The 24,438-nt window shown below is 44.4% G+C and overlaps 1 protein-coding gene across 2 annotated transcripts in view; it reads left to right on the top strand.

Annotated features, from left to right (window-relative positions):
- Positions 1–22,392, top strand: part of gbf1 (golgi brefeldin A resistant guanine nucleotide exchange factor 1) — an 81,321-nt gene extending 58,929 nt beyond the window's left edge. The window contains exons 16-40 of one of the 2 annotated variants that reach the window (XM_085428890.1): positions 141–278; positions 363–451; positions 522–724; positions 847–970; positions 3,235–3,360; positions 6,817–6,899; positions 7,253–7,489; positions 7,800–7,893; positions 9,641–9,817; positions 9,945–10,009; positions 10,281–10,404; positions 10,838–10,909; positions 11,025–11,119; positions 11,203–11,356; positions 12,951–13,176; positions 13,272–13,429; positions 13,620–13,869; positions 14,645–14,853; positions 17,060–17,210; positions 18,707–18,837; positions 18,926–19,027; positions 19,911–20,024; positions 20,137–20,314; positions 20,398–20,580; positions 21,409–22,392. In XM_085428890.1, coding sequence (XP_085285016.1) covers positions 141–278; positions 363–451; positions 522–724; positions 847–970; positions 3,235–3,360; positions 6,817–6,899; positions 7,253–7,489; positions 7,800–7,893; positions 9,641–9,817; positions 9,945–10,009; positions 10,281–10,404; positions 10,838–10,909; positions 11,025–11,119; positions 11,203–11,356; positions 12,951–13,176; positions 13,272–13,429; positions 13,620–13,869; positions 14,645–14,853; positions 17,060–17,210; positions 18,707–18,837; positions 18,926–19,027; positions 19,911–20,024; positions 20,137–20,314; positions 20,398–20,580; positions 21,409–21,662 — 3,737 coding nt within the window. In that variant the 3' untranslated portion in view covers positions 21,663–22,392. Of the gene's footprint in view, positions 1–140; positions 279–362; positions 452–521; positions 725–846; positions 971–3,234; positions 3,361–6,816; positions 6,900–7,252; positions 7,490–7,799; positions 7,894–9,640; positions 9,818–9,944; positions 10,010–10,280; positions 10,405–10,837; positions 10,910–11,024; positions 11,120–11,202; positions 11,357–12,950; positions 13,177–13,271; positions 13,430–13,619; positions 13,870–14,644; positions 14,866–17,059; positions 17,211–18,706; positions 18,838–18,925; positions 19,028–19,910; positions 20,025–20,136; positions 20,315–20,397; positions 20,581–21,408 lie in introns of both variants that reach the window. The other variant, XM_085428889.1, reaches the window with a different exon arrangement.
- The last annotated feature ends 2,046 nt before the right edge of the window (positions 22,393–24,438 follow it).

Here is a 24,438-nt window from a genome sequence, read left to right as displayed (position 1 = left end):
TATAAGCACAGATAACTTCACACCTCATAGATGCAGCTTGGGTGTCATTTTACTGTCTTTTTCACCTTTGTCATGTGATTGAATAACACACACGTTGGACACGGACGGCTTCAGTAAAAACATTTCCCTTCTGTTTACAGATGTTAGTAGACTTGGCAGTACCAATGGTTTGAGTCCCTCGCAGCCTGAAAAAGCACCAGTGTATCCTCCAACCAGTGGACATCTAATGGCCGAGAAGATGAGGCTGGGCAGGCAGGATCAGGGAGACGGCGACCTTTGTGAGGCCTCCGTCTTCTTTAAAGTTTGTCTAAGCGCTGCGTGGAAACTGTTCAGCTGAGACTAACAGAAATTCTTTTCTCCAGCTGAGAAGAGAAGTCTGAAAAAGCCTCAGCGTTTCTTGTCCTGTTTACCTGATTCACACGAGCTAATGGAAATTAGAACAAAGAAAAAGGTATGTGGAATTCATTTAATGAGAGTAACGTAAAGAATAACATCTGCAGCGTTTCTTGCTGTGTGTCAAGCTGCTGATCACAGGCACGGAGCAGTTTAACCAGAAGCCCAAGAAAGGCATCCAGTTCCTCCAGGAGAAAGGCCTCCTCAGCAGCCCCATAGACAACAACCAGGTGGCCCAGTGGCTGAGAGAAAACCCCCGACTGGACAAGAAAATGATTGGCGAGTACGTCAGCGATCGGAAGAACCCGGAACTCCTGGACAGCTTTGTGAAGTAGGCTTAGCATCCTTTCATTTCAACGTGTGCTCTTCACAGGCAGAGCCGTGTGTGTTCAGGAACAATAACCAGTAATGCACCGTGTGAGCAAACAATAATCTGACTGGTTTCTTTTCCAGCACATTTACCTTCCAGGGGCTTCGTATTGACGAGGCCCTGCGGCTCTACCTGGAGGCCTTCAGATTACCTGGAGAGGCTCCTGTCATTCAGAGACTCCTGGAAACGTTCACAGACAACTGGCATGTAAGGGACACGTCCTACAATTCATCATTACTGCAGGACACAGCAGGATATCGGGCCACACGTGGTCTAGGCTGCGCTTGAGTCAGAGACTAAGTCATTTCACTCTTAGTTTGAATACTAAAGCTAAAAGAAGTCTGGACACCTGCAAAGGTCATAATAAGAGCGTGATCAGAGATGAAACAGACCTGAGAATGAGCATCAGCTGACTGCTGTAGCAGGATCAGGCACAACAGTAATAATGTGATGATCCCACTGAGGTTTAGATTCCTATCAACCTCTCACTTTAGGGCCAATAGGGGTTCAGGGGTTTGTGGATTGGGTGGTGATCTGAAGGTCAGCGCTTGTGTGGAGAAGGAGCCTGAGCCTAGGATACAGAGCCTGGTATACTGGTTTCCCCCAGTTTGGCGTCTGTATACTGGGACTTTTCCCAGTGGACGAGGGGGTTGCTTTCCTCCAGGTCAGGGAAGCAGGTACTGAGCGTCATTTGCACCGATGCACCACTTCAGGTCCCACAAATAAAAAAGCTTTAACAATGAGGCTGGAGACGTCATGTCGCCTGGGTGGTCCGCTGGACCTCACCCCTGGGTGGACGGGGTTCGCCCTGAGGTTCTCTGGATCTTGTAGGGCTGTCTTAGTTTTGCATGGAAGACTGGGACAGTGTCTCTGGTATGACTGGCCCTTTGCTGCAGGCACTCCCTAAGAGCTTGGTGTGCATTACCATTGGAGTCATTGCTCCTGGTGAAAGTTGGCCTGTGCTGCTCTTTGTCATCGGTTCTGTTCATAGCATTGATGGATACGATCTCTCGGCACAGCCAAGTCGTGGAGGGGCTCTGGCCTTAGTATCACATCTCTGCTGTTCACAGCTGATGTGGTTGTCTTGGCCTGATACGGCAGTAAACTGCAGGTAGTTGCAGTCAGTTAGGACAAGTGAAATGGAACAGTGACAGATTGTTGATCAGAGGTTGACGCCGTGTCTGCAGTGATGTGGACACTACACTGTTACGGTGAAAAGCCTGAAAACGAAGCTGTTGATTCTGTGGTCAGTGTATGTTCCTGCCCTCACATATGGCCACAGTGGAGACTGACTGAAAGAGTGAGATCTCAATTCAATTCAATTTTAGTTATATATATATATAATCACAACAAAAGTCGCCTCAAGGCGCTTCATAGGTATCATCCTCCTCTGTCATGTCTCGGCTCTCCCTTGGTTGTTCTGAAAGCGCCAGTGTAGAGTCACTCATCTGACTGGGATGCCCCCAGTTTGAGTGTTTTGGGCACATCTTGCCTCAGGATGTCTCTGCTTAGGCTGCTCCGCCTGATATCTGACCCACTATAAGTGGCAGAAAATGGACAGATGGATGCTGTGTAGTTTGATGTGTCCATCACAGCTTGTCTGAACAGTGTGCTTCAGTCACTGGAAGGACGGTGCATGTGTCTGAAAGCAGCTATGGAGGGAGTTCCTACAATGGTCTTCCAAGAACTGAGCTGTTAAGTGGCAGCACGGTGCTGCAGAAAGAGGAGGCAGCCTATGGAGCCTGTGCCAGCTGTCACAGGGCAAACGCAGGCATGCAGCCGAACAGCTCGCCAGTGGCATCAAACAAAAGACTGATAAATATGCATATACTCTTTTATTCTATTGTTCTTTGGCTAATAATGTTACCACTGGGAAGACTTGGATTATGTAATTATCTAGTGTCCCCTAATAGACCCTAATAGTGCAGTGCATTTATAATTTAATGCTTTTACTCGTTCCAACATACCTGGAAACAAACTCGGTCACATTCACATGTTTCACAGTCTGGTCACAACCAAGCGTGTTCATCACAAGGTAACTCCACTTGTAAGAGGCGGCCCTCAGTATTGTGGTCAACCCTGCAGATTGTTTAGATTATAGCAGTGGGATGACATAAGTGTCAAGACAGAGTCACGTATAGAGTGTGACAGGCAAAGGACAAACTCCACAGGGGAAACATTTGACGCCTCAAAATAGCAGGAGGAGCCATGTGACCTGGAAACTATTCCTAGTAATGTCCCTTTTTTTTTTTTTTTTAGGCCAGCCGCACACAGGAGTAGGCTTTGAAAGAGAAGATGATTCATTCTAGGCAGTGACACTGTAAATGGGTTTTCCACTGTGTGGGGTCAGTGTGGTATCAGCTGAGAGGTGAATCTGGAGGTCAGAACACGGGGAGTAGTTGTAGTGTGCCATAGAGGCACAGCAGCCTCTGTTTGTTGTGTGATATCTGGTCCATGCTCTGTGTTTGTAGAAAGTCAACGGCTTTCCTTTCATGAGCAACGATGCTGGCTTCGCCCTGGCCTACGCTGTCATCATGTTGAACACTGACCAGCATAACCACAATGTCCGCAAGCAGAACATCCCCATGACCGTAGAGGTAAGTGATCACACACCTGTGTGCAGTTGTGAAGCATGAACTAGTCGTGCCAGTTTGTGTAAATGGACAGCAGTCATTCCCCCAACACTGGTCTGAAAGGATATGCCTCCGTAGCACCAAGAACGGAGCTTTGAAATAAGATAACACGTATAAGAAGCGTTTGAGATTTATTATTGTGCAAGCCCAAACATGGCAAATGTCACCGGACAACACCGCTGCAACAGGAGCGTCGAACAGGACATAAAAACAAAGAGCTCAGTAAGAAGCTTGAATCTAACATGATGGTTGTGTTGGAGTGTCACAGGGATGGTAGTTTGAACCTCATCAAACCAGACTCAACTGCCAAAATGTAACCAAGCAACAATGGTAACACTGGGATGAACTACCAATGTGATGGGAAGATATATTCATATGGTCTACTAATGATAATTACCTAACCTGAATGATTACAGCTATGCATCTGTTTACATTATATTGTCAAAATCCAGGTGTCCCAATCACTTCATGGCCACAGGTGCATGAAGTCGAGCCTCTAGCTGCTGGGTCATATTGATAGGATACCACCTGTGCAGCTGCAAACAGCTGCAAACTGCAGTCGGGAAATTTCCTCACTACTAAATAGTCCACAGTGAGCTGTTAATGCTATTATTATCAGAGAGGTAGGCCAGGTAGAATCACACCTGAGGCGTGTAGTGTGCAGACGGCTTTCTGCAGGATCAGTTACTACACACTGACAAACTTCATGTACTGCTGCACTCCAAGTGTGAGGCACAGCATCAGCTGCAGTGATGTGCACATCAGTATCCCATGAGTCAGTATGCCACCTCTGGACTCAGGAGCAGTGCACGCGCTCTCTGGAGGAATCAGCATTCACCGTCTTCTTACCCAGTGGACGAGTCCTAGCAGCAGGCAGGAGAACAGAACTATCTGACCAGGGCTAGTGGCTCAGGGTGTGGGGCTGATGTTCAGGCTCAGCTCCTTAGGTTCAGTGAACTTCATGTGTCAGCGTGCTGAGATATTTTGGATCATCTCATGCTCCCAACCTTTTGAGAATAGTTCAGGTGTGGCCCCTTTCACGTCCAACCTGACTGTGCACCATAAAGACGTGAATAAACAAGTTTGGTGTGGAAGAAGTTTGACTGGTCCTGTAGTGGTCCTGTAGCCCAACACCAGTATGTGCCTCACATATGTGGGTCCTTCAGAAGAACTGAAGCTCTTACAGCTGCAGACATCATAGGAAACATTGATGGTTGAATTTATTTATTTAAAAGGGACAGTGCAGTTTAACACAGTTCAAGTGCAAGACATGACACTGATGTACCGCACACAGGTTTATAGCTGCTGCTGATTTTCAACAATTGTCCCTTGTTGGGCTCACAATCTAATAACAAAGATATTAAAGTCGTTGTTGTGGTTCTCATTCACCAGCCTGTTGTGCATGAGTAATAATGGCTGAATGAAGCGTAAAACGTCCGCCCTGTTTCCCACAGTAATCGAGTAAATACTCGGTGGTCAGCAGGGAGCTCGTTAACAGAGAAAAGTCCTGATGCTGAGTTACTTCTATGCAGTGTTTTAAAGCACAAACATGTTGAGTAGAGAGACTGTCCATGGAAACACTGTGAAGACTATTAAGGTTGTTTCAGTGATAAGAAATGAAAAGTCAAATGCATTAGCATGAGTCTGTTTCTTATACCTTCATTATCATTTCTTTAACAAAGTCAACATCCTGATTATCTACACACTATGTTTGATTATTGTAAAGTTTGCAGCTCTCTCTTAAATAACGATATACCGAGCTAAATGAAAATGGTGAGCTGTTGTACTTCACATGTCAGGGTTAGGTTAGGTTAGGTTGTTTCATTTAAAGTTCAGTGCACGAGTTAATAGAGACGTTTAAACTGAAGCTAGTTGCAAAGCTCGTTTGTTACAGCTGCTGTTACAGAGTATCCCTCCCGCGATACCACATCAGCACGAAAATAACACAACACTGTCACTGAAGCCTGCCATAAATGTTGTAAATATGATTATAATACTACTAATGATAATGATAATAATGTTGTTGACCTGTGTATTCTAGCAGAATGCAGTCAGATGTTGGTGAGGCTGAGAGTAAAACCACAGCACTGGTTCTGACATGCATGTGTGAGAAACCCATAAACACAAACGAACCCATTCAGCAAAACAGCAAATTAAAGAGAAGTACATCAAAGAGTTTAGACCAGCGGTCCCAAACCCCCGGTCCACGGCCCAGTACCGGTCCGTTAGTCGTTTGGTACCGGGCCCTGAGAGTTGAGGCTCGGGTGTGAAATTTATGGTCTTCAGGGTTTTTATTGTTAACTGTTTCCCTGGGTCTTTCCCGTGTTGTAGTTGTGCGTCTTATTTTGAAAGAAATATTTACGCGATACCATAGCAGCCAGAGAGCATTAAGAGGGGAGGATGTTACTCTCAATAGGAGGACGCTGCTATTATTATATTTACAAAAGACCAGCGTTTTTGTCTCAGTCATGTCATTTTATTTTTGTTAAACATGACACATGTGGTGGTTTGACATTCCTCTAACAAAGCTGGTGTTTGCACTGGTGAAGCTGCTGGTTCAGAGCCCACAGCTGTAGTCAGTGGCTCCACACAGTCAGGGAGGGGGGTGGATGTCGGTGCTCTCTGCCTTTGGTTGACGGTGTCGAAGCCTAAACTGTGTGTGGCACTCACTGACGAACACACACTTGCTTTCTCTCTTCTTATGTTCACATAGTTAATAAAAGCTGGTCTGACCTCATCGTCTGTTGTTGTGTATTAAAATCATTTCTATGCGCTTTCAGCTGTAGTCTGGGGACAAACTCACCGAGCTCGGGGTCAGCCAGCACACAGACGTCCACACAATAGTTTGGACAGGGCCAATAAAAGTGGCGCCTGGCACTTCGCTTACTTAGGAGCTTGTTGCAGTATGTAACATTCATCACAGCATGTGTTGGCACCAGTTATTTTTGGAATGGGAAAACTATGGCTGTGTGCACATCAGATCGTGTTCCCCGACAATAACATGACACGAGTGCGGTTCAGCTGAGGGCGGTGGGATGGTAGGTATTGTGTCCATGAAACCCAGCGTGCTGTTTCCAGCAGCTGCTCCCAGACCAGCGCTGATACTGACCACTGTGCGTTTCAGATGGCATGTTCCTGATCCTTAGCAGGATCCTGTTTCTGCGTCTCTCTGTGGCATCGCTGTTTTCCTAATGATGCACCTAAAATATATTAAATGACACATGAGTGCGTGTCCAACCAAGGCCTTTTAACTGTTGGTGTGATGCTCTGAACAAAGCACTAGATGCCAAAGGATCACACATCGGTGCTCTCACCGACGTGTGAGTGGAAATAAAAGTCTACTGGTCACATGTTTGAATAGAGTTTGTAGAGTGAAACCAATGCTGCTAACTGCTAACACGATGTTTCACTTTAAAACAGCAATTCAAGAAAAATCTAAAGGGAGTCAACGGAAACAAAGACTTTGACCAGGACATGTTGGAGGATATCTACAATGCTATCAAGTAAGGCGCACAGCACAACTCCCCTGATGTGTTAGCATCTGCTATCAGCAGCCAGACCTGAGCCTCATCTCTGTGCTCATCCTGGTTCAGGATATCTTGTTAAAAATGCCCATCACGCTGCTTCATTCACCTCATTTAAAAGCAAAAGGCTGATTCTGTTCATCTGCATGTAGCGTTTAATGTTTCTCCTGCTGAAACGCCACATCCGGATGAACAGAATAAGGCTTCTGGGGTTTCCTTACCTGCATCAACACAGATCTAAAGAGCTTCCAGCTGTTTCCATATTGATGTGATTAAAGAAGGCGGGCAGCTGTCTGAGGCTCATGAATAGACTGATGTTCTTTCCTTTGCAGAAACGAGGAGATTGTGATGCCGGACGAGCAGACGGGTTTAGTGAAGGAGAATTATGTGTGGAGCGTCTTACTGCACCGCGGCGCCTCGTCCGAAGGCGTCTTTCTCCACCTGCCGCCCGGCAGCTACGACAATGACTTGTTCACCATGACATGGGGCCCCACTATCGCTGCACTCTCCTATGTCTTTGACAAGAGCCTCGATGATGTCATCATCCAGAAGGCCATCACTGGCTTCAGGTATACAGCACTCAGATGCACTCGGTGGTAAATGCTACGAGACGCTGCGAGTTGTAGTGCAGGCTGCCGGCTGGAAGCGGCCTTTAGATGTCCACATCCACGGGTTAGCCTGCAGGAGAAGCACGGTCCACCCACACACAAGTTACTGTTATTGACTGTGGACGGACAAATCGTGTGACTACTGTAGGAGAAAAAATGCACGTTTTAAAACAGGCGTAGTTTTGTCAGGCGTTCAGTTGAAGTAAAGAATGAAGTGTAAACACTTTGTGTTTGTCAGCTGTTAAAGTGTGCAATCGTCTGTGTTTGGCAGGAAATGTGCGATGATTGCAGCTCACTATGGCTTCAATGACGTGTTTGACAATTTGATCATCTCCCTCTGCAAGTTCACCACTCTGAGCAGCGAGGTGGGTCCACAGCTTAAATCGCTTCTGTTCACAGCCAAAGACACTGCCGTACCTTTGACACACAGTAAGTGCACATGTGACACTGCTTAGTCCAATCACGTGTTTTGGGGATCAGCTGATTAAAGAACACAGTTCCTGACTGTGTCCACTGTCACTGGTTAGTTTGGCGTTCTGGTTCACACAATCATCGTTTGGTGGTTTCTGAAGAAAAACTGACACCTCTGATACACACCCCACATTAAAACACGTGTACAAAATGTAGCATCTGCTAATGTATAAATACTGCTAACACATAAATAGTGCCGTGAACTGAACTGTGATTGTGAGAAAATGTACTGTTGTATCAGTTGTGCTCCACAGCAAACACTGAGCCGTGCCACACACAACTGTAGTGAGGATGAGTGAACGCAGCAGTTTAAACTTGTACAGACTAGGGCTGCCACAAACGATTATTTTGATAGTCGACTAGTCACCGATTATTTTTGCGATTAGTCGACTAATCAGATCATCATCCATTGGACGTACAGCGTACAGCTTATTGCACCAGCAGCATCTGGTCTTATATAACTATCATTAGCTTACAGCTTTAAGTGTTTAAGGTGCTAACTAAAAATAAAGACAAGATGGTAGTTTATTAATTTTTAATGAAATTTGCAGATTGTTTCGGTGAAGTTTAATAAACTCCTTGCTATCTAAAATATAACAGGACACCGGAGTATATTCTCCAGCATCTCACACTTCTGATAATCAGCTGTCTGCTTGACAGTTTTAGCTGTGCAAAAACTATAACTTTAATCTCAGACAAACTGATTTACTCAGGAACAAATAAAATACTAAAAGCCAAACAATAACATTTTAAGTTATCTAAGTGACTCATATATCATGTTTAACCTGACTAGTGAAAGACGGCGGTGGGTTTGAAAACGATTTGCCGGGAGTCCGGTGTTCTCACGGCTCTAGTTAGCCTTGCCCCCGCCTAGCTAACGAGCTAGTGGGTAACAGACGTCTCCGAAAACGTCGGAGCGCTTTTGAAAATATGCGGTGTCCTGATAAACTGAGCCGATATTTGAGGTTTACACAGCTACATTCTCGCCTGAAAATATGTTAAACGTTTATTTTGTGACCCAGAAAGAATAATAAGAGTAATATTAAAACTAACTAGCTGCCGCCATTGTTGACAGCTGCGCTATGAATTCTGGGACACAGCTTCTTCTTCTTCGGGGTTTAACGGCAGCTGGCATCCTTGTACATGCAGTGCTGCCATCTTCTGTTTCAGTCCGTTATTACACTCTTAAATCCTGCTACTTATTCCTGCGTCCTTTGTGATCTTACAAAGCTTCAAACGAGGCGTCGACTATTAAATCAGTCGTCGACGATTTTAATAGTCGACATAATCGTGACTAGTCGACTAATCGTGGCAGCCCTAGTACAGACACACGTTTGTTGTCACTAATGAATTGATCCAGATTTCATTCAATGTTCCTGCTGATGCACTGAGAGGATGTTTTCACACGTGGCTGGGTCAGTACCACTCCTCCACCTGTTGATGTCAGCAGAGAGTCCCCACTGTCAGCACCTTAAAACGACCTTTGTTTAAAAGAAGCCTTCCTCACAGCTCTCAGCTTCTTAAACATCTACAGAAACAACAGAGTTTGTGAATGATCTAATTGTGTTGTCCTGCATGTTGTTCAGTAACAGTAATGTATTCAGATGTGTAAATAGTGTTTGTGTGTCCCCCCACACACAGTCTGTGGAGAATCTTCCCACCGTGTTTGGCAGTAACAGTAAGGCCCAGACAGCCGCCAAGACGGTGTTCGACCTCGCTCATCGGCATGGCAACATCCTGAGGGAGGGCTGGAAGAACATCGTGGACTCGCTGCTGCAGCTGTTCAGAGCTGAACTGCTGCCCAAAGCCATGGTTGAGGTCGTTGTTCCGTCCTCGCTTTCTGATAGTACTGCATAGATCATCTGTGGCATCTACTGTTTGTTTGTTTGTCTTTTGTAAAGAGAGACATAAAGTTGTGCTAACACCTACCTGCCTGTGCCCTCAGGTGGAAGACTTTGTAGAGCCCAATGGGAAGATTTCTCTTCAGAGAGAGGAAACCCCTTCAAATCGGTACACACCAATCTCATCCTCCATCTTTTAGACCAATAAGTGTCACCACACAGTGACTTTTTCCCAAATACTGGTGAACTTTTTTTTTACCTGCTAGAACTGCTTTCAGCTGCTCCCATGCTCAGCGGTTAGCTCTGCATGTTTGTGAAATACCAGCTTCACGTTTAATTCCCCGTAGAACAGACCGGATCTTTAAAACCAGTACAAAGGCATGTGCTAGCTAAGAGGCCATGGAGTAAAAGGACGTTTTCTCCTCATGTGTTACATTCAGTGGCGAGTCAGCAGTGCTAAGTGTTTTCAACTGGCTGACGCTTAGTGGAGCCGAGCAGTCAGGACTCAGAGGACCGTCCACAGAAAACCAGGAAGCCAAACAGGCTGCTGTCCACTGCATCAAGGTACTGGACTCACCGCAATCTCTGAACACAGTCCAAACACCAGCTGCCATCCTCAGCTTTATTTCAAATACAGTTCAAGTGAAGGCATATCGTAGCAACAATGACACAGAGCCAATGCTCCGAGTAATCAGACTACTTGTAGTTACAGTAATTGGTGCCTAATTAAAACCAGCCCCATGTTGCAGTGTCTGACTTTTATTCAGTTAAATGACGACAGCACCGGTGATTGTTTTGGTTTGTTATAATATGAACGTTACAGCCGTGATATTTAACAAACTGGATTTAAAGCTGTGAAAATGGGAACAACGTTAGCCTGCTTCATAGTTTATTTTTACACATTTGGCCTTATTGAGCTGTGCACTTTGACCAACACTGTTCGGACAGCTGACACTGTATCAGATCACCATCAGTAGGTTTGCTGTTTGTCTTCCAGCAATGTGACCCAGAAAAGCTGATCACCGAGAGCAAGTTCCTGAAGCTGGAGTCTCTACAAGAGCTCATGAAGGTTATTGTTGTTCAGCACATACTTTAACAGTCTAAGTGTTAGCTTAGTGTTTCCCTTACCATTCACCTCATGGTTCAACATAAGCACACTAAATGACCTGGATTCTCCTGTCAAGGCTCTGATATCAGTCACCCCAGATGAAGAGACGTATGATGAAGAGGATGCTGCCTTCTGCCTGGAGATGCTGCTGCGCATTGTTCTTGAGAACCGGTGGGAATGACTCTTGTGACATCGTTTGTGTTGTCAGTGATTTTGAGCACAATAACGAGCTGTTTCTCTGCGTTTGTGAGCAGAGACCGTGTGTCCTGTGTGTGGCAGACGGTGCGCGACCACCTTTGCCAGCTCTGCGTTCATGCTAATGAGAGCTGCTTCCTGGTGGAACGAGCTGTGGTGGGACTCCTTCGACTTGCAATTCGCCTGCTACGACGAGAAGACATCAGCTCGCAGGTATACAAAGATGCTTCCTGACCCCAGCACACAGATGTGGTCTTGCAGACTCGGATCATCATCAAGTTAGCAGACAGTCTCAGTTTTAGGGCAGCTTAAACCCAGGTAGCTGGATGCTGTTGGTGCAAAGCCACCTGTGCTGGTGGTCTCTTTGACCAGCACGATGACCGTGCTCTCTGATGCGTCCATCAGAGTATGAACATGTGTGAGTGTCAGAAAGCACTGAAAAGCATAGAAGAACGTGCTGGTGTGAATGTGGCATGTTGGACATGGATACAGATTAGCATGTCATTTTAAAATACCTGTGTTGTTCTATTTTGAATATTGTTGTTCTTTAAAAAGACAAAGTATTTATCCACCACAACACAATCTTTCGAGTATTTGTTACTCGATGCGTTGAGTCAAACGGCAGATTAGTGAGAATTTCAGAAGGATGCAAAGAAAGCAGGAAGAGTAAATCATTTAGATCCAGCAAGCACTTTGGGCCAAGTGCATGTTAGATCTAAAGGTTTGTTTCCTGTTTCTGCATAATGTTGTTGAGTTTACTATTTCGTTAGAATTTACCAATAAAATAAGACTGGAAATGTCTGATGTGCTTAAACCAGGGTCGGCAACCTTTCTGATGATGAGTGCCTCTAAAATTCCCTCAGAGGTCAGTGTGCAATATGACTGCATTAGCAATGAATTTAATAACGCTCTATATGAACAGTTACTCACTATATAGATCAACTTCATAGGATTATATTTGTTTGCAGATGTTGGCAGCTGTCAGCGAATAGTTATCAGCTATTTAGAAACAAAAAAAGACTTTTTATCCATAACAGCAAATGAACTGTACAACAGAAAATACAATTTAATTTAAATTTAATTTAACTCCCACCGTAAGGGTGTGTTTTAACTGATGAAACTGTGTGGTACTCAGGCTCGGACGCCTGATTGCTGCCTTTGTCGCATAAGCTAACACCAGTACAGTAACCGTGCCTTTACAAAACTGAAAGACACAAAATAAAACAACATCAACAAAGCAACCCTATTAGTGACAGTACAGTTTGGTAATAGTCATATTTGTAGCTTTAACACGTTATTTATCAACAACTCACCAGCTCGGCTTCATCAGTCATAACAGCAATATCAATGAAAAGAAGATCCGGCAGGTAGGAACTATGGCTGTTAACACGTACCATCCCAGACTGACATAAATCACTCCGTCTTAAATACATTTGTCATTTAAAGCAAATATGGGTCTGGCTGATAACAACAAAATAAACTGACATGCTAGAAATATGGGAAAAACCACACACTCCCCTTCCCTCATCCACCTGCTGGCCTCTGTTGGAGCTCCGCCACCACCAAACCACTGAGTTATTTTTACACATCGGCCAGCATCGGGACAATCCACCACCTTTCATTGTTTATACCGTTACAAAAAAAAAATAAAAAAATCATCGGCCCATTAAAAATGGATGAAAAATGGCCGATGGCCAGTCCAGCTATGGTCGTGCCATCAGTTAACCGTTCGTGCCCAGGGTTGCCGACCCCTGACTTAAACGATTTGAACAGATTACCACAGTGCTCTCTCGCTGTGCGCCCACAGGTTCTTCTCTCCCTCCGCCTCTTGCTGATGATGAAGCCCCATGTCCTCTCCCGGGTCAGCAGGGAGGTGGCTTATGGCCTTCATGAGCTGCTGAAGACTAATGCAGCCAATATCCACTGTACAGATGACTGGTACACGCTCTTTTCACTGCTGGAGTGCATCGGAGCTGGAGTGAAACCTCCTGTCGCCTTCCAGCTTACCTCGGCCACAGCTGACACTGACACAGGTTCAGCTGAACAAGCGTCTAAGAGCAAATAGAAATACATAAAAACATCATGTTAGGAGTTTACATGAACATGTCTTTGTTGGCATTTACTGCAGGTGCCCAGTCAGACAGTGAGCTGTCGTCTCATCATCCCAGTGAAGTGAGCTTAGACCGAGGCTACACATCGGACTCGGAGGTCTACACTGAGCACAGCAAGACCAGGATCCCACGCTCGGCCACTGATGTGGATGTAGCCAGCAGTGGATGGCTCGTGGTTAGCACATACACTCACACTCACACCTGCTTCATGAGTAACAGTATGTTGCATATGACACTGAAACTGTAACAGTATCATATATAAAGCCAAGGACATGTTTCTTTTCCTGATTTTATTTGAAAGCTTAATTTATGGAAAGAACATGGGATGCTTGTTTTATTTCAGATGTTTCTTTACCCCCACACAGGTTGGGAAAGATGACTTTGAGATAAGTAAGACCCCCACAGTCGGGTCAAAGGCTCAGCTGAATCACCCACTGGTCAACCAGTACAGTCTGACACTGGGTCAGGACCTTGGCCAGCACGACACAAAGTCTCTCATCAAGTGTGTGGAGACGCTTTCTTTCATCGTTCGAGACGCCGCCCACGTCACGCCTGACAACTTTGAGCTGTGTGTCAGAGCGATACGAGTGTTTGTGGAGGCCAGCCTCAATGGAGGTGAGACACTAACGTCTGGTTGGTTTTATCAGAAGAACTATTAAACTTTGTTCACTTAGTACTAAACACACTGAGTTAAATATAGCAGGTCAGTACTGAACACATCACCAGTTTATTTCTAAAGGTGTGACTGGCATGAAAGTCTCACCAGATGTTGATAACAACACATTCAGTCCACTCATGCAAACACATCAAACCACAGATGTCCATAAATGAAGTTATGATTTAATATTGGAACACGTTCATGAGTCCTCTTCACACGCTGAGGTTAATTATGGAGCTCCACAGGGTTCAGTGCTAGGACCAATTCTGTTTATATTATTCATTAGAAGGCATAGCATACATTTACACTGCTATGCAGATGACACGCAGATCTATGAAGCCAGATAATATATTCACATTCCAGTTTCTCTCCAGTGTCCGTGGGAAAGTACCAAGAAATGATGAATGAAACATCTGTGCCTCACATGTGGTCAAAAGCTTAGAGCTGTGGATTCAAGCAGCAGAAATGAGCTGGTTTTAATTAGTGGTTTCATGGATGATATAAAACGGTGTAATTACTGTGTACTTTCCATCGCCACTTACTGAGACGAGGAGGTAAACTGCACTGCATCCACACGGCCACATCTCCAGCACACCCAAGCAGCAGCATGCTGGATGTGCACAGAGCTGCGAGGGCTCTCTTTTAGCTGCTTGTGGCTTTAATTGGTCCCATTATTATAGCATGTTTTAAACCCTTTATAGATCGCCTCTCTGTTTCCTCATACTTGTCCAGGTTACCGCAACCACGACAAGAAGAAGAGCCACAAATATGACACCTCCAAGTCTCGGATGAGGAAGAAGGCAGGCGGCAGGGAGAAGGACAGCGGAGGCAGTGTGAGGCGAAGCAGCAGCAGGACCTTCAGCCAGCGCCCATCACGTTCCTACAGTGATGATGAGGAGGATGAGGGTGTCCCAGCCAGTTACCACACGGTGTCATTACAGGTTAGTCAGGACGTAAGTACAACAGCCCTCTTTACCCTTCCTTACCCTTCTAATGATGAGAACCCAGCTGTCCCAAAAGCATCTTGTTTTACCCACACATCTCTGATTCAGTTGAGCATTTTAATGCAGCACTGAGACTCCTCCCACTGACTGTAGTGTCAGCATGTTAGACGCCTGGTTTGGGTCACAGATGGAGTTTTATTCAATTCAATTCAATTTCTTTATTGTCCCACAAGGGCAAATTAGTTTAGCAGCAGGAGGATAAAAATAAACAGAACAATACTATAAAATAATAATAACAGTAATAATGATAGAAAGTTCAAGGACAATTATTTGCCATTAAGGAGACAAGACGCAGTAGGGATAAAAGAGACCTGGAGTCTTTTAGTCCTCCTCGGAGGTGCCCTAAAACGGCGGCCGGAAGGCAACAACTCAAACTCACTGTGAAGTGGATGGTTCACACAATTAATAATAGAATGAGCCTTTCTAAGCACATTTCTATTGTAAATGGCCAAAAGTCCATCTTGCCAGCACCCTGAAATTTTGCTAGCAGTTTTTACCAGAAGTCCCAACCGATTCTTATTCTTCACCGTCAGGTTACCAAACCAGGCAGCGACACAAAAAGACATCACAGATTCGATAAAGCTTCTATAAAACAAGGACAACATCTCAGATGAGACATTAAAAGATCTCATTTTCCTTAAAAAGAACAGTCTTTGAACTTTTTTAGTAGTGGCATCAGCATGAGATTCAAAACACAGTTTATGGTCAAGTACCACACCTAGATATTTATAACTCTCAACAGTCCCAATATCGGCAGTTTCAATGATAGTAGGTGATGAGCTATAAGAGGACTTCCTAAAATCAATAATCACGACTTTAGTTTTAGGTGCAGCTTATAATGTGTTGCATCAGGACTCTTACAGCTGTAAATCCACGTCAGCTGTAAATGTAGCATCACACTCTTCCTGACAGAGTCCCATTTGTTCTGTTTCTGATGTGGTGATGGGTCACAACACTGGGTTGAAGGATGTTACCTGTTTATGCTCATTGTTACTGTCAGTGTTCACCAGAGTTTCCAGCTAATTTCAAAGACCATTTCACTTGTGTTCTCGGCACAGTCACAGACTTATTGTAAGTGTAAGTAGGTGGAACATGCTGTGTTTAGAGTGTTTACACGTTAAACAGAGAGTTGAGAGCTGTTTCAGTGCCTGATCTCATCCTTCAGTGCAGATCAGAGCGGTGGAGCTTTTAAGTCAGCATGTTCAGAGTTGGATGGACGTTTGAACATTTTTGTGTTGTTGGTCTGGATTTAACATCCAATTAATGTATTACACACACACACAGGAAGTAAACATTACAAACCAAAGTGCAGTTTGTGTCGTGGATGTAGATGTCAGTGCTTTGACCCGTCTCCGTCTTTTCTTCCTACACAAAACCATCTTCACTGCTTCCTGTACCTGCTACTATGGCTGTTAAACTAACATGGCTTAAAATTCTTCTCTTATTTTAAAGAGCCTTGTTTTGTACCCAGTGGGAGATTGTAACTACAATACTTACGTACAAATTTGAGTTTATTTTGTTTCATTCAAGTCGTTTCTTTGTATAATGACACTCCACCTCCTCTCGGACAAACATGGTGTTTTCCTTGATCACATTTACTGATGTCATTGCCAACTAATGACACATAAAGAGCAGCTTGTGAAGAACTTCGTAAATGTAACTTCATCTACGATGAAATTAGATGAAAGACAAACATTTAAACCACTTTGTTGTGTTCACCAGTAGTTTTGAAATATTTTCCTGTGAATTCCTGGAAAAAATAGTCAGCGTATTAGTTCATGATGAAATTAATTATTAGCTAAAGTTCTGTATAAACTGGTTTATTGACCAAATAAACTATTAACAAGAAGAGCAATGCTTTTATATTAAAGCATAAATATGAATAATCTCCCTATTATTCACTGTGGAATTGCAGGACTTCATAATATAATGTCTGTATAACATATAGCATAGTCTCTTGTTATGTGATTGATCAAACTGTTTACTGTCACAGACACCATTACTGCATCCTTGCTGCTAGTAGAAACTGAGTAAACATCTAAATAGTCTGTACATGGTTTTATTCGTCAAGTTTGAACTGCAGACATAAAGCTGGACATCTCCTTATTATTAATGCTGGTTTTTGTGTGTGGGGGGGGTGCAGCTCTTAGATCTGATGCACACCTTGCACACCCGGGCTGCCAGCATCTACAACTCCTGGGCAGAGGAGCAGTGCCATCTGGAGGCCTCCAGCAGGAAGATTGAGGCTGATTCTCAGACTTTGTGGACCAGCTGCTGGTGCCCCCTGCTGCAAGGTAGGAAACTATTCTGTGCTCTCTGACTGTCGTGCACACATTCACAGTGTGTGTGTAAATATGGCTTGTAGTAAAAAGCCTGGTTGGAGCTGAAAACTAGAGGTTTCCAAAGTCTTCTTGGCAGTTAAATTAACAATGTCACGGTCCGTGGAGATAGACCGTGTGGGAATGTGTGTGTTGGACCCAGACGCGAACACAAGCGAAGATGCAGGAGTGGATTAAACAAAAGCGAGCCTTTTATTATGGCTGATAACAGAACAAACCAGAGCGAGGGCAGTATAAGGGTAATAGTTCAAACAGAAACCTAAACTGGACATAAACTAAGAAAAAGCTATGGCTGGAGATACGGAACACAGGGGGTGGTAACACAGACGACGCGACACAGACTACATGAAACACAGAGACTAAATACACAAGAGGGATGATCAGGGGAAGTGGCCACACATGGGAACACAGCTGACACAGATAAACATAACAAGACATGGCAGGAGTAAACAACACTGACGGGAGACTGTCAAAGTAAAACAGGAAGTACACAGGTGCAAACAGGAGGAGAGAGAGAGCACGGGCATAGTGGGCTGGGGAAACATGGAATGAAACAAGGAGGGGAGATGAGGGCTCACAGATACATAGAGGGGCACACAGGGGATAAAAGTCACAAGGGGAAGTCAAATAAGGAACACCACAACAGGACAACTTAGGAAACATGGCCTAAATAAGGAACGAAATACAAAAATACAAGAAACTAAGAATACTGGGCCCACATGGCCCAGGACCATGACAACAAAGGGATTTTGGTAATAAAGATCAGCATTTAGGAAATTCAGAAGTCTTATTTAACGTTTTAAAAATTTGAAATTTATCAATTGCGCAAAATGTCTTAACTCAAAACTTGAAAATGTATTTATTTAAATGTGTCTTGTGAAGAATTGTGAGCAGACTTTGTTTTCCCTCATGGAAAACTAGTCCCTGTTCAGATACTCAGGGAATTCTTAGCAGGATCACTGACGTGCTCCATCCTGGAGCTGAGATAGTCCTCGATAATCTGGTTTGACTTCAGCTGAAGCTCAGTCTCATAGGTTGGTGGTGGATATTCCTGAATCTTGATCTTAGTTTTTGTGTTGTGTATACTACAACATGTCTGAAGTACTTGGTGTATTTTTTGTCATAGAATAAACTTTTTTTTGTTTCTGTTCTTAATGTAGACCAAATGCACAGTCTTGTATATTGTCTTACAACATGTCTTTTTACAAGAATTTGAATTTCTGGTAGATCTGTGTTGTTATAAAGGATCTCAGACCACGCTTGCTCTTTCAGTGTATGTGTGTTACTGTTTCTAGTACAAGGTTGAGAAGTCTTTTTCTTTTTTAGGTGCCATTTTCTTTTTTCCACACTTTTAGTTTTCTCTCAGATGTCAGTTCTGCTTCAGCTCTGTAATGCAGTTTATGTTCATATCAGTGTCTTCGTCACAGCTCCACTCAATGTCACTCCCACAGGGATTGCTTGGTTGTGCTGTGATGCCAGGCGACCGGTTCGCATGCAGGCCCTCACCTACCTCCAGAGGGCACTGCTTGTTCATGATCTGCAGACACTTGATGCAATTGAATGGGAGTCCTGTTTCAACAAGGTAAATGCTGAATGCCTGCGTTATTTCAGGACTGTGAAGACACCTTTGTTCACTCGTTTTTCATTCGTGTTTCTTTGTTGGCTGTCAGGTGCTTTTCCCCCTGCTGACTAAGCTGCTTGACAACATTAGCCCAGCAGATGTTGGTGGTATGGAGGAGACCAGAATGAGAGCCTGCACGCTGTTGTCAAAGGTTGAAAGCATCACATATTGCACTGCACACAACCACAGTTACACAAGTTAAACCAACATTCCAACCTGCGTCAGATCTATGTCGTAACTGGAACCCCATTTTAACCCTATGCTGACGTGAACCTGAGAAATATTAACTACATGTCGGGTAAACTACATGCATACCACAACAATTTGAATGGCATGGAAGGTTGCAGTGTGATACATTTTAGGTGATACATTTCCTGCAGAAGTTTAAATCAAGCTTAATATTGTTTAAGTTCCCACCAAAACAGCCCTGACCTAGATATATATGACAGAGATGGATATAGTGCCTAGAATGTTTCCTGTGGTATCTGGCACTGAAACATAAGCAATTGATCAGTCGAGTTCTGTGGGCATGCAGGGCACACGGGGCATGCAGGGCAGAGGGGACATGCAGGGCACATGCAGGGCACATGCAGGGCACATGCAGGGCATGAGGGTACATGCAGGCCACATGCAGGGCATGAGGGGACATGCAGGGCACACGGGACATGCAGGGCACATGCAGGGCATACAGGGCACACAGGACATGCAGGGCACACATGACATGCAGGGCAGCTCCCCTGATTTGGCCTGTTCTTGTGAAGATACAGTTCACATAAACACTGCCTGTAGCAGTTTCCAGGTGGTGCCACGTGTCAAAGTTAAGGCTCACCACATGGGTTGCTCAGAAGAACATTACATTCCAACAAGATCCTGAATTGTATTCCCTTCACCTGTCAGTGCCTTTAATGTTGTGGCTAATCAATGTTAATAAAAGTCGCTCTGTCATTGGTTCATTTTGTCTACATCTCTTTGCCGTAGTTTGAGTTTAGGTGGTCAAACAGAACATTTTCTTCTGACGTGTGGTTGTCTTCTAGGTTTTCCTACAGCACCTCTCTCCTCTGCTGTCCCTGCCTACCTTTGCTGCCCTCTGGCTCACCATTTTGGACTTCATGGATAAGTACATGCATGCTGGATCAAGTGACTTGTTGGTAAGGAGAATATAATTCTTATGTCCACATTACCAAAATACCATGGTAGTTATGACTGTCACTATGAGAGAAAGGTGTGTGTAGACTGTGTTGCCTGTGTGTGTTCGTGTAGTTGGAAGCCATCCCTGAGTCTTTGAAGAACATGCTGCTGGTTATGGACACAGCAGGCATCTTCCACAGTGCTGACTCTAGGACAGGATACTCTGACCTGTGGGAAATAACTTGGGAAAGAATTGTCTGTTTCCTGCCTTTATTGAGGGAGGAGCTCTTCAAACAGACTATCATACCAGGTGTGACACACTGACATGACAACCTGTAAATTTGAGCTTGTACCGTCACCAGTTTTACCCCGTTGTATCATCTTTCATTTTAGATGCAGTACCCAATCCTCAAGCAGAGTCGGTGCAGCTGACAACCCCAGCAGGCCGGCCCCCATCGCCTCAGGTGTCTCCACCTCCCATGCAAACACCCGCCCAAGCCCCAGTAAACTCTACAGTGGCTCAAAGCTCCAGCAGGCCGGCCTCACCACTGGAGCCTCCACCAGCCAGTGCCAACGGTAAATGTCTGAAACTTTCCTCTATTATAGCACAGTATGATCTCCGTCAGGGTACAAATACATGTAGGATATTCATTTGTTTTAACGGCAGATGGATAAAATGGCAAAACTTTTAAATGGTCTAAATGACCGTCTGTGTGTAAGTTGAAACCTGATGTTAGAAAACCCAGGGGGCCGAATGGCTCAGCCACTGTTCAGCTGAGGTCATGGTCATGAGTGGCCTACCACTAACTGTGGAATATTTAGCAGTGAGGAAACTACTGGATGGCTGGACTCGTTGCACGAATAGCATCCTATCACCCATTCTTACACACATGGTTGTAAAAGCAGTCTGGATGGAAACAACGTGGCATGTTACACACCGTCAGTGTTAATAGTAGTGTGTGAAACCTGAGGGGAATCCTTGCTGCTTCTGCAGGTGGGTAATTAGCAGCCAGGTGCTGGTAATTAGTTGCACTTTGATTAACTGACCATCTCGTATCCAAGTAGTCAGAAATGTTGCAGTCTGCAGGTCTGCAGTATTCATGCTTGTGGTAACCCAATGCCAAGTATATATGAGTCTTAAAGAAGTAGTTGTTACGGCCCATCACAGATTCATGGGCCATATTAAGTCATTTCCATCAGAAACATTCAGGACTGTTGTCAGTTTTTGTAACTGTGGATCAGCACATTCATCCCGAGGTCAGAGCATGCATGCTCAAAAGACTGCAAGGAAAACAGCAAACTGCTCCAAGTGAGACTGTGTAGGCCTCATGTTCAGGCATATCACACTGATAACTGATGTAGAGCAGAGACTGAATCACTGTGTTCTCTCGTTTCGTGTTCCAGGATCAGGCCGATCATCTCCGGCCCCCCCCTTGATTCCTCCCATGCCAGTGCCATTAACAACCTCTCCTGTCCAGGGTCCTTCACCTTTAGGCCAGTCCCCCCTCATTCTGCAGCCCCTTGCTTCTCCTCTGCAGGTGGGAGTCCCACCCATGTCCCTGCCAATCATTCTTAATCCCGCCCTCATAGAGGCCACATCCCCTGTACCACTGCTTCCTGCTCCCAGATCGACAACTCCTTCCGACGAGGTCCAGTAAAGTCCAGCTGCCCCCCAGCCATGCTGTTCTCTCCTTAACAACTGGAAGAGCTGCAGCTTAAGATGGGACATGGAGTAGTACCGCATTTAAAGGAGAAATCCTCCAGAATGGAAACCTGGTGACACCGATAAAAACTCAGCACTGATGTTATTGTAGGAAAAACCCAACAGGTTAAGGTTGGTTTAGAAGCCACGCGCAGTCTTTGAGAGGTTAGTGCGACCCACTGAGAGCAATTTACTGATTCCACAATTTTCAGCAGTGTTCACCGTGCATATATATTTAAGTCAGGCAGTAATTTTAAACCCACAGATCGAACTTATCCCCATTGATTTATATTTGTGTTTTTTACTGTTGTAAGTCTGTAAACGGATGAACAACACAGCGTGTTAGTTGTTCTCTTTGAACTCGGTGGGTGATGGGTTCAGAAAGCTGACTTTGATTACTATTTATTGTTTTTAAAATAAATAGTACAGATGTGTTAAGGACTGTTTCTAAGAGGTTTGTAGTGCCAATGATGATCGTCTGCTTGAGTCGTGATGCACACAGTGGCTGTCCAGGGGTCAGACTGTGCCTCACTGCTTTGTTTTAACAGTTTTTACATAAGAATGGAGCCGTACAGACGAAAACACACTGCACATCCTGTATATTTGACACACACACTGCTTATTCAGTGCCAGACTGTGTCGTTTGGCTCTGGATATCAGCAAACAGAGCTCCGTCTTGTAAATAGCTTCTGAGTGAAGTGTTTTCATTGCCCCACCTCGTCGTCAGGATTAGCTTCATGTTGGGAGTGATGAAAACATTTCATCTAGACTGAGCACTGTTGTGTTTTTACATCAGAAACACCTGCAGGAGTCCTCTCTTCGCCCCAGGCTGAACTCATAGCTTTGCTCATATATGTCTATGCTTCACAACAACCTAAAGATAAGAAGGACAGTGAGTTGTGAGGATTATATGATCTGCATGTTTTAAGATTCCCAGAGCCTTGGCTACAGTCTGATGTTGCAGAAGGCATGACAACATCAGCATGTGTAAAATGGCCAAGTTCGATTCATCGTTTTGCCCCAAGCTTGCATCTCATAACCTTCAACAAGCAGCAAATGGAGGCGTAAACATTCCAGTGTCAGTCTGTAGTGAGCACGCTCTGCACAGGAACTGCTCTGGTACAGGAGCTCGCCACGCCGTCACGTCACCTTCTCCTGACTTGCATCTTTGATTTGACAGACTCGTACGAAACATCTGAAGTTTGCAGCATCGTGCCAGAGAGGAATCACACATGTAGACCGGTGGTTTTCTTGTTGTTCTCCTTTATTTATCCAGGTAAAAGGCTCACTGAGATTACAGTCTCTTTTCCAGAGAGAGGTTGCCAACAGAAGTTAAAACATTTCCACAACACGTCCTCAGTTTGAGTCAGCTGCTCCTCTTTGCTTCCATACATGTGCTGGCTCATTGGTTAAATCACCATCTGATGTCAAATTGACTGGAAACCATTCACAGCAGTCCTGGGCTTCTCTCACGGATGTTTTGTGTTATTTATTGAAAGTGGACTGAGCTGCTGCAGTACGATGGCATAGATGCAGTGTATGTGTGTCAGTCAGGTAACACTACGGCCTTATAGAGCCACCAACATGTAAGCTGAGTGTTTATTTGTTGGATGGCATCGTAGATTTATCAGAAGCTGATTGTGACTTGAACAGGAAATTCCGTGAATATAATGTCTAATGTATATAAATGAAAGGTAATGTACTTTTTACTATGTAATAAATATGTTGTAAGAAAGTGCTCCTCCTGGTGTCTGCTTATGTTTTAATTCTGAAAGAACACGGAAAAATACTCTTAATGAAGGGATTAAGCAAAAGCAACAACACATTCGATATCACTACATCGATCACTACTGCCGTCTTCTTCTGTTTGTCTGCCACCACTATGTCCGGTTGGTTATCCACCACCATTTTGTCCGTCTGTATCTGGAAGTCCCACAGGATCTTAGCTCGGTCATTCTCCACCACCCTTGGGGGCGTCTCCCAGTTTGACCTCAGGACTTCCAGGTTATACTGGGCACAGATGTTCCTGTACACTATGCCGGTCACTTGGTTATGGCGTTCCATGTATGCCCTGCTTTCTAGCATCTTGCACCCTGCTGTTATGTGCTGGATTGTCTCAGGGGCATCTTTACACAGCCTGCACCTGGGGACTTACCTGGTGTGGTGTGTCTCACATTTTTGATATGTTGCAATACAACTGGGATAACTAACATATAACATTGTGTGTGTAGTAGGGCTGCCACAAATGATTACTTTGATAGTCGACTAGTCACCGATTATTTTTGCAATTAGTCGACTAATCAGATCATCATCCATTGGACATAAAACGTACAGCTTATTGCACCAGCAGCATCTGCTCTCATATAACTATCATTAGCTTACAGCTTTAAGTGTTTAAGGTGCTAACTAAAAATAAAGACGAGATGATAGTTTAATGAAATTTTCAGATTGTTTCGGTGAAGTTTAATAAACTCCTTGCTATCTAAAATATAACAGGACACCGGAGTAAATTCTCGAGCATCTCACACTTCTGATAATCAGCTGTCTGCTTGATGTTTATTCAGCTGTGTAAAAACTATAACTTTAATCTCAGCCAAACCGATTTACTCAGGAACAAATAAAACACTGAAAAAAGCCAAACAATAACATTTTAAGTTATCTAAGTGACTTATATATCATGTTTAACCTGAGTAGCGAAAGACGTCGGTGGGTTTGAAAACGATTTGCCGGGA

The sequence above is a fragment of the Rhamphochromis longiceps genome, linkage group LG13, assembly GCF_057381845.1.
Source record: "Rhamphochromis longiceps isolate RC_006_pf linkage group LG13, R_longiceps_female_GT1.1, whole genome shotgun sequence".
NCBI lineage: Eukaryota > Metazoa > Chordata > Actinopteri > Cichliformes > Cichlidae > Rhamphochromis > Rhamphochromis longiceps.
Note: the sequence above shows the minus strand (reverse complement) of the source record. Positions and strands in the feature narration are given on the sequence as shown.